Source organism: Populus alba, chromosome 4 (genome assembly GCF_005239225.2).
Source record: "Populus alba chromosome 4, ASM523922v2, whole genome shotgun sequence".
NCBI lineage: Eukaryota > Viridiplantae > Streptophyta > Magnoliopsida > Malpighiales > Salicaceae > Populus > Populus alba.
The window spans coordinates 5,245,101-5,257,862 of NC_133287.1; the positions used below are offsets into that span (position 1 = coordinate 5,245,101).

Below are 12,762 nucleotides of genomic sequence, written 5' to 3' on the forward strand. Positions count from 1 at the left end.
TTTCTTTAACTATAAAGTATTTTTCGTTGACTAACTTTTATAATAGCAAAAAAACACAAGAAAATTTAAAAAATAATTCACAGCAACATCATTCTCCCATGTAACCTCAAAACGTAATAGAATAGTAAAACATATACGATAGTAAAGGATGTTTTCCAGAGCTTGATTTTCCATATATATATATTGACCTGATGCCGGGTTGTCCATTGACAAGCTCAACTTCTCCCTATTCCCAAAAGCATATAATGAATCAAGATTTAGAAATCAAGCATCAAACTTGCATAATCAGCGGCTTGTGTGGACAAGGAACAAATATACATGGCCGGCCCAGCCCATGTATGTATGTGTGTGTATAAAACAAAAAAAAATCCAAAAAAATGTAAAAATCATTTAAAAAAAATTGTTACTTTCCCAAATATTTTTCTACTAATTTTTCATGATATCAAGTTGTATATTTGTACTGTAAAATACAAATCTAGTATTAAAATATTCGGTTTTCTCCGAAATATTTCAAAAATATTCAAAACATTTCCAAAAAAAATTTCAAAAACTTTCAAATTAATTTTTCCTTTCAGAAAAACAAAAATTTTTTTTTCTTTGTGCATACGGCCAAATCCTAAAACTTTTTCAAGCATATTTTCATTAAAAGATTGCATCTTTCTCATGTTTTGAAAATCCAAAAAATAGATATTATAACGAGTTTATGATCATCCATTAAGTTTTGGCCAAAATATCAAAAACCCTTTTTTTTTTTCAATTTCTTTTAGGGTCCAGATGTAGACTTTAATATTTTTGGAGTGTAAAATTATACAATAAAATACATCCTCAGGTATTAAAGATATAAGGTGTAAAATACGATACTAAAATTCTGACTTTAGAACGGTTAAGATTTAACTCAATAAGATATAAATTCTCTCATGAAGAGAAATCTGCCTTGAACCTTTAAAAAGACCAACGAATAGAAACTCGACTTAGAAAAAACAATCAAACAACAATGCAGTTTAACTTAGATAGGGTGCACTAGGAGCGATGCGTCTTCCTTTTGCACAACTAGTCCCTTACTCAGACTTTCTTAGATCATAGGTTCCTAGTGACCATTATACTAGGTGGCAACTTCTAAACATTAATCATAATTTTATGATTAAATCCAAAAATCATTTCCAACACACAACACCTCACACAAGAGACACGACAATGAGCCTCCATCATCGCCAGACGATTTCATGTCGGCTCACACCCCTGCGACAACAACCAACAAAGTTTCAAGTCTCTAATAATTCGAGTGTTAGCTCTAGAGAAAAGAAGATTTTTCAATTGATGTCGTTATAGGCTAGCAAAGCAACAAATATTAGAGACCTTCTCAAATAGATCATGTTCATTATGAGATTACAACTAGTTTAATGGAACAATAAAAATCAAAATGTAATATTGCTCTGTTGTTTTAATGACGTATTAATAATCCCATGCAGAATAATATAATTGAAAACTAAAAAATTACTACATGTTTTTTTAGTCATTTTATTGTTAAGAACACTTTCAACAACAGTTTTAACCAAATATCTTTTAATTATTTTTATTTAATAATAATTTCAACCGTATTTTTAACAAAATACATAGCTGAACGCAACTAACAACAATTAAAAATAACTTTTTAAAACTTATTTTTTTCAAACTATAATAGTAGAAGTTATCACAGTGACAAACATAGTAAATGTGCTTACAAACTTTCCAAACCGTACCTCTAATCAAGTACTATATATTTTTGACTATTTAGTATAATATTAATCGCACGACCCTTAACGTTTACTCATGCACAGTTGGATAAGAAGCATCCTTGGCAACGCCACATAGGCCTTCGCTTGAACCGATGCCTCTTCGCATCCTCATATACCCGCTTTCACCCCAACTGGTTCCCCAAGAATTCTTTACCAACCAATAATCAGTCCCATCACTGTCAGTACCATATCCAATTGCAGTAACCCCGTGGTTTAGATTTGTCCCACAATCCCCTTCGAAGACACCGCTGCTGTAAAACCGGAAATCGTTCCCACCACCGTCAATAGCGACAGATACTGGCTGTTTGGCCACAGCTTGCAGGAGAGCGTTTTCATTATTCTGTGGCACGTCTTCATACCCAGTTATTTCTGCTGCAATAGAGGCTGCCTTCTCGCTATAGCAAGTGCCATCTGCTCCTTGGTAGGGGTAATTATCTTCGCTTGTTAGCCCTCCGTTTCGTATAATATATTTGAAAGCATTGTCCATGAGACCACCTTCACAGCCTTTATTTCCAACATCACAGTCCACAAGCTGTTGCTCTGATAATGATATTAAGTTACCTGTCTTAAGCATTATAATTCCTTCCATTGCTGCCACCGTGGAAAATGCCCAGCAACACCCTACCATTCAACATAATTATAAATCAACGAGCAGAGTCATCGAAGCAGGGATCAGAACTCTGTGAAACTTCCCGTATTTACTTACGGCAACTAAAGAATACTAGGAGTAATATTATATATCCCCGCTTTATATACAAACAAGTTTATGAAGGTCATTATTTATGAATTATATCAAATCGGACTCTAGTTTTTCTCGGGTCTTAATTACTTAAAAGGATCTGATATTGTTACACTTTATGTATGACTTTCCATGCAGATTAAAAATATCATTAATTGATATAGTTACGTCAATTTTCTCATTATTATTGGGTATAGCTAATGGTCTTTTTAGAGCACGTGTTAAGAATCATTTAACAGTACTTATAATTAATCATAATATGTTTTTATTTAAAAAATACCACCTTATAAAATAACATTTATTTAATCTCTTTAAAAATTTTAATTTTATATATATATATATATATATTATCATTCTAATCAAATTTTATTTTTTTAGCCTTTTACACTTAAAAATCGCTGTTAAAAAAAATATATTCACGATTAAATAATCATATATAACTTATTATTTCTCAAAAAGTATTTTTAATATATTATAATACTTATTGATTATTCTATATCTCAAAAGCACAACAAAAAGAATTAACGAAACATAATAAAATAAAACAACTATATGTCTTTTACAAAGTAGCTTTGATTAGAAATTTTGGAAGAAAATGCAAGAAATAATATTTTGACCACAATTATTTCGTGACAAAATATCAATTTATCTACTTAACACTTCAAGTTCGGAATTTTTTATTAGTTTAAATTCTTACAAAACAGTTTTAGTTTAGGTGCACACCCAGAATATTTGGGGTACCAAAATGAAAAACAAATAAACCTCAAGGACTCTCGAGAAAAAGCAAAAAACAAAATTGATATACCCAAAAGACAGCATTCTTATTATGATAAATGATGTGTACTTACCACATCTGCCTTGATCTTTAACTGGGGTGACTGCACCAGCATCTCTCCAATCCTTTGAAGTTGGCATGTCACTTAGATTTTCATATTTAAATGATGAAGACATCAATTTGGATGATTGTCTCTTGTACCCATGATACATAGCACGAAATTCTTCATCGGTCAAGTCTGCGAATTTGTTCACACCAAGCTTGTATCCGCGGTCAGAACCGTTGTTAAATGCTTCTATGCGTTCAATGTTTTCCTTAAAAATCAAGTATCGTTTATCCTTCTCTTTCATGTCTCCATAGACACGTCCATATTGAGCCATCCATTCTTCATGCCTCTTCAACATATATTCCTGCTCATCAAGAGGACGACAAGCTATTTTTGTTGCCCATGCAGCTAAAATAAGGAGAAATGGCAGAAATATATGAGTATTGAATTTCTTTGCGGCCATGGTACGTATAAGAGTATATGCGTCTACAGCCTTGTAAGTGAGTGTTTTTCTATTGGCACTGCAAATTCAAAACAGCGCAATGGGGTTTTATAGACGCAGTTTTGTAGCCATCTTCTTTCTATGTGACTACCCTTAATTCTACGTTTGGACCTTAGAAGACGTTTGGAGCTTTGAAGTCAAATTTGGAGTTATTTTTGGAGTAATATGTGAGCCAATTAATTGATTGGTAACTTTTTATTTTTGTTGGCTAGCTTTCATATTCTACGTTTGGAACTCAAAATATTTATCACTCTATATTTAGTCTATTTATGCTATTTTTTTTGTTCTTTTCTTTATTCTTTTATAATTTTTATAGGGAGGAGGTAGTTCTCTTTCTTCTCTCTCTTCTTTGTTTTTTCTTTCTATTTTCTTAAAGTAAGCAAGAGCAGCATTCCTTTTGTTACATTGGGAAAGTTAAAAGGGTGGAGTTGTATGGTAATTACGATTAATTATTAATTAGAAGAAGCAAGGGCCATGTGCTGGCCCTAATGTCTCCTACACTACTAATTATCTTAATTTGAAGCCAATGTTGTGTTATTTCCCAAGTTGTTTTGAAAATTATGATAAATTAAGTTTGTTTTTTTATAAATTAAAGTTCAATAACAAATTGTTATGAAATATTTGATAACTAAATAAATCAAAATACACTAATAAACTTGAAATTGAAAGTAAAACCTTGCTCATGTCTAGTATGAATATCTTGATGTGTTATTATTGTGAAATTTATAACTATTGTTCTCAAACTTTTCTATAGAGTTAGATAAAAAGGATGGGTGCTCTAACTTTCATACATGTTTAGAAGATATATATATATATATAAAATTCAAAATTTAAGTGTATGAAATTTGATTTATTACTCTTTTAGCTTTTCTTTTGTATTAAATTTTTGTGAGATGATCATGATGTAATTACCGAATGATGTAAAATATAACAACGGTTGAAGGAATATGTGGGGTCAATTCTTGGTTGAAATGATATCAAATAAGGTGTAGGATAAGGAGACCATGTTTGTGATAATAACTTGTAATATAGAAAGAGAAGTCAATAACTTGGTGCGTCTACATGTAAAGGAAACTTTGCTAAAATTTCAGTAGAATTGTTAATAAATAAAAAAGCATGACTACATATATAAACAAGAGTCAAACAATTAGCCATAATAAAGGCTCATATATAGTCGATGGTAATGTTGAAAACTGTTGTAAAATTTTCATGTTTTAACATCTTATTGTTGTAAAATAAGTCGATTTTATTTTAACTAAATTTGGTTTTTTTTTTTTTTTAAAAGCAATGATATTGAATAGATCAAAAAAATAGTAATTGTGATAATCTAGCAACAAAAAAACTATTTTTCAAAAGGAAAATAAAATGTAGCTCAATTCCCAATAAAAAAACTATTTTTCAAAAAAAACTAGATTTTGAAGGGCAGGACTTAAAAAGATTAAAATTTCTTCTTTTTAAAAATGGCTTTATAATTTCCTTGGCATCTCCACATTAATCACGCATGCTCACTACAAAATCAAGCATCAAACTTGCATAATCACCGGCTTGTGTGAACAAATGAATCAAGATTTAGATGAGATCTAAATAAAAAAGAACTAGAAGAGAGCAAATCACGGCAACCAAGGAAGGGTCATAGGAGTCAAGAAGATCAGTGGAAATTTGGGATTTTGATCATGGGACAGACCAACACATCCCATGGGTTAGAGCTTCCATCATCTTCTTCTTCTTGTCAGTTTACGTGTGATCAACGATCGAACCATCACTGTCAATTAATGGAATGGGGGAAGATTCCATCTCCTGAATTTATTTATTTTTAATTAAAACCGAGACGTGGGATACGTGGGAAGATTTTTTAACAACCAATGCGGAAGACAGCACTGTACTAATCAAGTGAACCTTCACTAATTGACTTTTCAAGTACGATAGTGTAAACTCGAAATTATCGGTCATTTAGTACCATCACTAAGTTTGGATTTCTTTATTTTCGTGCATGAAAGTAATATTCCATTTAGAACAGCCTAGCCACAGCTTCATCCAAATAATTGAAATATGCATGCCATTATTTTTATTTGTTATATTGATTGGTCATAACTTAATTTCCATTGATTTCACGATCATTACAAGGAAGAAAACTTTATTACAAAACTTCAAGGTTGCTTAAATTGATGCGTTAGCTAAAACACTAGCTCAACAACCCGCACTACACCACATGCGGGGCCATTTATTCTTGTTTAAAAAAATGATATTCAAGTGGCGCAAGCATGTTTAAAAACAAAATTTGCAATACAGGTCATAGACTCAACTGTGTTCAATAAGTTGATTTTTTTTTTAGTTATCAAAAAAACAATATCAATGGACATTAACTTTCCAAACCTGCAACTCAGGTTATTAGACCGGAAACACTCCACCTGGTAAAACCATGAGTTCCAACACCTAACCAATTAAATATTGAGGGATGAAATTGAAAAAAAAAAATTAATTATACAAAAGGATCTAAAACAAAAAATTACAATTAAAAGAATAATGATCGATATTGAAATAAAAATAAATAAATTAGAGGGGAACTAGTTTTTTTTTTTTATTGAATGGTGAAATTTAAAAGAAAATTTAATTTAACGAAAGGAGCAAAATCAAATGAAAAAATAAGGATCAAATTGAAAAAAAAAAAAAAAAACCACCAACGAAAACCACCTCACCAACGACTATGGGCAATGCTGTAATAGGACAAGGAAGCTACGAGGATTTTAGCGACACGATAAAATAGCATTTGTTTGGCCTCCAAGAGGCGCTACACGTGCCTCACATGCGCTGATGAGTGCCTTGCATGCACTAGTTACTTTTTTTAATTATACTTTACATTTATTAAAATACCAAATTGCCCCTTATCCCACATAACCATCACCAAAATACTAGTGTGAAAAGATGAAAATGCCCTTAGACGCCAACTCAAGAAGTTTTGCTTCCTTGGACACTAGTAGAAATTCGCTTAATACCAACAGATTTACCGAGGGAATACTTTTATCAGTAATTTGAGGTCGCAATGATTGACAAAATATTTTCCGTCCGTCATTCCATCTGTATATATCGACAGAAACATTCGGTCGGTAGTTAATGATAGAATTACAGATGAATATGTTCAGAATTAGAAAAAAAGCGGTTCGCTGACGTGGAGGATTTTTCCCAACGGAATCATTGAGGGATTCAAAATGAAAGCTCCGTACAGTGACATGACCGGCTAACCGGTTAAAATGGTGACGGAATCACCGAGTGATTCAAAACGACAACTCCGTACGGTGACGTGTCCCGTTTGCTGTCAGAATAGCCGACAAACTCTCAAATGAAATAATTTCGTTGGTGAATCCATTAGTAAAAGTTAATATATGCCTACTCTGCCAACCTCTCCTCCCCTATTTCTCCTTCTTCTTCCCCATCTCAACTCTCCCCAACTGCAAACAACCACCCAAAAAAAAAAAAATCTCCCTCTTCTCAGCACAACAAGTCATATTTCTTGAAGTTTTGTGGTCACAGCATCTGTGTTCTGATTTACCGACGGATTTTATAATTTTTTGTAAGTAATTCTATATTTTTAAATTTTAACATTTAAAAGTTAATTTTATTGTTGTCATAACCCAAATTTTGACCTTTTTATTTTAATTATTTTATTTTTGATAAAATGATGAAAAACAAGTAAAAATAAAATAAATGAAGAATGAATTAAAATTTGGGTTAAGGGCAACATAATTGGAAGTTTAAAAGATTTAATTAAATCAAGGGCTTAATTGGGAAAATTCATTTAATTAAAATTTAGATTATTTTTAATTAATGAAATCAAGAGTTTAATTGAAGAATTATTATTGAGTTTGAGGACTTAATTAAACTTTGATTTAATTAATTAAAGAATCAAGGGTGAATTGAAGAAATACCAAAGTTTGGAGCTTATTCAAAGAAAAATTGCTAGAAAATTTAAAGTCAAATGACTAAATTGAATAGTCTAGAAATCCAGGACTGTTGTGTAAATGGCATTATAACTGAGGGTTCAATTGAAATTAATCCAAGGGCATCAATTCATCAAAATCAAAAAACCTATTTCAATTCATATCTATATGCATATAATAGTATGTTGATTAAATTATACTTAATCATTTCTAGATATTTAATTGAGGAGCAATGCCTAGTGTATGTGTAAGAGGAACAATTCCTGAAAAACATACTTTCTACTTGATATTTTTACTTACAAACAAGTCATGTGAAAATATTAAATTTCAATAAAACTACTCTACAAATGCAAGAGATATCAATAATAGTGGTTTTGCATGAATATTAATTTTATTCCTTTATAATAAGAAAAGAAACATTTAATTAATTATATTAGTAGATTTAAACATTTATTTTAAAACATATTTGAACATTATTCATATCACAACCCCTAAATTATCATAAACCCTAATATTTTTAATAACTAATTATAAAATAATAAAATTAAAATTAAACAATTGAAATACAAAAAAAATAAAGAAATTTACCTAAAATATAAAGCAAAAACCACAAAAAAAAAAGAAGATCAATTGTTTAACTATACTTTTATGAGAAATTTTGCATACCAGGGAGGCAAAGAATAGCAGCTCATGAAAAGAACAAAGCAACACAGTAGCTAATGAAAAGAACAAAGCGGTAAAGGCAAGGAACAAAATATACTCTTTGTTAGTAAGGGCTCAAAGGTGCTCGAAGAGGAAATGAGGGCTCAAAGGCACTTGAAGAGAAGTGAGGGCTCAAAGGCGCTCGAAAAGGGAAATGAGGGCTCAAAGGCGCTCGAAGAGGAAGCGAGCGCTAAAAGGCGCTCAAGGTAAGCAAGGGCTCAAAGGCGCTCGAAGAGGAAAGCGAGCGCTCAAAGGCGCTCGAACAGGAAATGAGGGCTCAAAGGTTTTCGAAGGGAGGTGAGGGCTCAAAGGAGCTCGAAGAGGGAAGCGAGGGCTCAAAGGGGCTCGAAGAGAAAGCGAGGGCACAAAGGCGCTCAAAAAAGAAGTGAGGGCTCAAAGGCGCGCTAAAAAATAAAAGCGAGGGCTTAAAGGCGCTCGAAGAGGGGCAAGGGCTCAAAGGCGCTCGAAGAGGAAAACGAGGGCTCAAAAGTGCTTGAGGAGAGTCAATACACGACGTCAGGCTACAGCTCCGCCTTTTTTGTTTATTTAACAAAAAGATTTTTTTTTTTTTGGGGGAAATGAAGATTTTATTGGAGTCGCCATCTAGTAATATAAGGGAACTAGAAATCCCAAATTAGACACTAGTCCTAGAGAATCGGATACTGGGTTAGTTATGATTAAGGAAAGGTAGACACCAGCCTTAAATCATCCTTTCAAGAGAAAGGTTACCTTTACTTGTGTATTTTTTTTTATTTGTTTCAAATGATATTATATTTTGAGCTTATTTGCAATTTTATTTTTTTTAAATGGTTAATGTCGGTCCCTAAAAATAGGAGACGCGTTAAAAATGATATCAATCCCTAAAAATAGGAGACTCATCTAAAACATTGACGTTTAACCCTAAAAAAGGAGAAGTACGTCTGAGTAACCAAAAAAAATTTATGGACATAATCAATATTTGGTATTTAAACTTTTGACATCGGTCCTTTTTTGTAAAAAGAGACGTGTCGATAAACAATATTCATTTATAAAATAAAAATTATTTTGATATCGTTGAGAAATTGGTATAACCATATTTGAGAATTAGGCTTTGGACCCGACGAACGATAACATGATAAGATGGGTGTTGGACCCGCGTCGTTATTCCTTTTATACTTGTTTTTGGTTTTTTTATTGTTTTACCACATGCAAGAAAATTTACAAATATTTATATATAAAAATAAAAACTGTTAGGGAATCTAAAAAAAAAACAATTACATGAGTGTTACTATGTGGGTAAAAGAATGAAATACCCTGGAATTTATCAGAAAAATTACGAAATGCCCCTAGTGGCACGTGTGGCTCACGCGGGCGGTTACCTATTGGTGGCGGAAAAATTTTAAGAAGCGAGATTTCTGGCCAGATCAATATGGGTCGACTTTTTTTTTCCTGATAGATCTGAGGTTAGAGGATTCTAATGGGTGGTGGTCTCGACGGCCGTTGATGGCTGAAGAGGGAGAATCATCTCGGTTTGAAGCTTCGATGGCCCCACGAAAGATCGCGGCCTTTCTCCGACTAGATGAAAGGCGGCAAAACGCTTTAAAACAAACCGGGGTTTTGCTTTGTAGCAGACTGGTAGCAACCCCCTTTCTATGGTGGTGTCGGAGGCTTGAGACGGCTAGAAATGGGAGATCGGATGAGGAGAGAGGGGAGTCCACGGCGAGAGGAGAGAGAGGCTCTTTGAGGTTGTTCTATGGTCGTGGACGTTAGCATGGTAACACCCGGTGCCGATCCTTCAGCTGTGATTGGCTGGATCTGCAAGTTGATCGGACGCGTCCGGATGAGCTGAGCTTTGATCTGGTGTGGCGCGGTGCACCAAAAGATTGATACATCGGTGACGTGGCACAACAGGATCAAAGGGCAGATTTATTTCAAAGGCTTGAGATGGATTTGAGTTTTAAAATCTAGTTGGTAAAGCCCTATTGTATCCTATTAAATCAATGTAGGGTCCACGAACTAACACTATTAAATCAAAGAGCATGACTCCTAGTATAAAATAAGAGTCAAACAATTTAGCCCATAATAAAGGCTCATAATATAGTCGATGGTAATGTTGAAAACTGTTGTTAAATTTCATGTTTTAACATCCTATTGTTGTAAAAATAAAGTTGATTTTATTTTAATTAAATTTGGTGTTTTTTTTATATAAAAAAAAAAGCAATGATATTGAATAGAGCAAAAAAAAAAAAGTAATTGTGATAATCTTAGCAATAAAAAAACCATTTTTTTGAAAAGGAAAAAAAACAATGTAATTCAATTCCCAACCAATTAAATACAAAATGACAAAACTAGATTTTTGAAGGTGAAGGACTTAAAAGAGATTACAATTTCTTTTTTAAAAAAAATGGCTCTATAAAAAAAGACCGAGGCAACACGGAGTTGACTTGTCAAACCCCGCACAAACTTCCATCATGAAATAATAATAACCCCAAAAAAAAAAAAAGAAAATTACCACCCCAAGCCTATTATGCATGCATGAGATTTACACTATATATATATATATATATATATATAACAATTTCCTTGGCATCTCCACATTAAATCACGCATGTTTTAATATGCTTACTACAAAATCAAGCATCAAACTTGCATTTAAAATCACCGGCCCTTGTTATATACTAGTGAACAAATGAATCAAGATTAGATGAGATCTAAATAAAAAAGAAAGCTAGAAGAGAGCAAATCACACCCGGCAACCAAGGAAGGGTCATTTAGGAGTCAAGAAGAATCAGTGGAAATTTGGGATTTTTGATCATGGGACAGACCAACACATCCCATGGGCTTAGAGCTTCCATCATCTTCTTCTTCTTGTCAGTTTACGTTGTGATCAACGATCGAACCATCACTGTCAATTAATGGAATCGGAAGATTCCATCTCCTGAAAATTTATTTATTTAATTAAAAACCGAGACGTGGGATACGTGGGAAGATTTTTTTTAACAAACCAATGCGAAGAACAGCACCCATTGTACTAATCAAGTGAACCTTCACTAAGTTGACTTTTCAAGTACGATTAGTGTAAACTCGAAATTATCGGTCATTTTAGATTAACCATCACTAAATGTTTGGATTTCTTTATTTTTCGTGCATGAAAGTAATATTCCATTTAGAAACAGGCCTAGCCACAGCTTCATCCAAATAATTGAAATATGCATGCAAAATATTTTTTATTGTGAAATTGATTGGTTCATAACTTAATTTCCATTTTGATTTCACTCGATCATTCCAAGGAAGAAAACTTTATTACAAAAACCTCAAGAGTTGCTTAAAAATTGATGCATTAAGCCTAAAACACTAGCTCAACAAACCCGCACTACACCGCATGCAGGGCCATTTATTCTTGTAATAAAAAATGATATTGTCAAGCAGCGCAAGCATGTTAAAAAAACAAAAAACCACAATTTGCAAATACAGGTCATCAGAACTCAACTGAGTTAAATAACTTGATTTTTTTTTTAGTTGTAAAAAAGAAGAACAATATCAATTGACATTAACTTTCCAAACCTGCTACTCAGGTTATTAGACCGGAAACACTTGCGCACCTAGTAAAAACCATGAGTTCCAACACCTAACCAATTAATATTGAGGGATGAAAATTGAAAAAAAAATAATTATATACAAAAAGGATCTAAAACAAAAATTACAATTAAAAAGAATAATGATCGATATTGAAATAAAAATAAAATATAAATTAGAGGGAACTAGTTGTTTTTTTTATTTGAATGGTGAAATTTTAAAAGAAAAATTTAATTTAACAAAAGGAGCAAAATTAAATTGAAAAAAAATAAGGATCAAATTGAAAAAAAAAAAAAAACCACCAACAAAAACCACCTCACCAACTACTATGGGCAATTGCTCTAACATGAAGAGGAAGCTATGAGGATTTTCACCGACACGATTAAAATAGAATTTGTTTTGCCTCCAGGAGGCGCTACACGTGCCTCACATGCACTGATGAGGTGCCTTGCATGCACTAGTTACTTTTTTTAATTAATACTTTACATTTATTAAAATACCAAATTGCCCCTTATCCCACATAACCATCACCAAAATACTAGTGTGAAAAGATGAAAATGCCCTTAGACGCCAACTCAAGAAAGTTTTGTCTTCCTTGGACACTACTAGAAATTCGCTTAATTCCAACAGATTTACCAAGGGAATACTTTTATCGGTAATTTGAGGTTGCAATGACTGACACAATTTTTTCCGTCCGTCATTCCATCGAGTGTATATATCGACAGAAACATTC

At 32.7% G+C, this 12,762-nt stretch overlaps 1 protein-coding gene across 1 annotated transcript; it reads right to left on the reverse strand.

The window, feature by feature from the left end:
- Window positions 1–1,620: 1,620 nt before the first annotated feature.
- On the reverse strand, window positions 1,621–3,877 carry LOC118062569 (senescence-specific cysteine protease SAG12). The gene is made up of 2 exons (XM_035076372.2): window positions 3,363–3,877; window positions 1,621–2,396 (listed from the first exon to the last, which is right to left on the reverse strand). The coding sequence occupies exons 1-2, from the start codon at window positions 3,796–3,798 to the stop codon at window positions 1,804–1,806; spliced, it is 1,029 nt and encodes a 342-aa protein (XP_034932263.1). The 5' UTR covers window positions 3,799–3,877; the 3' UTR covers window positions 1,621–1,803.
- Window positions 3,878–12,762: the final 8,885 nt, after the last annotated feature.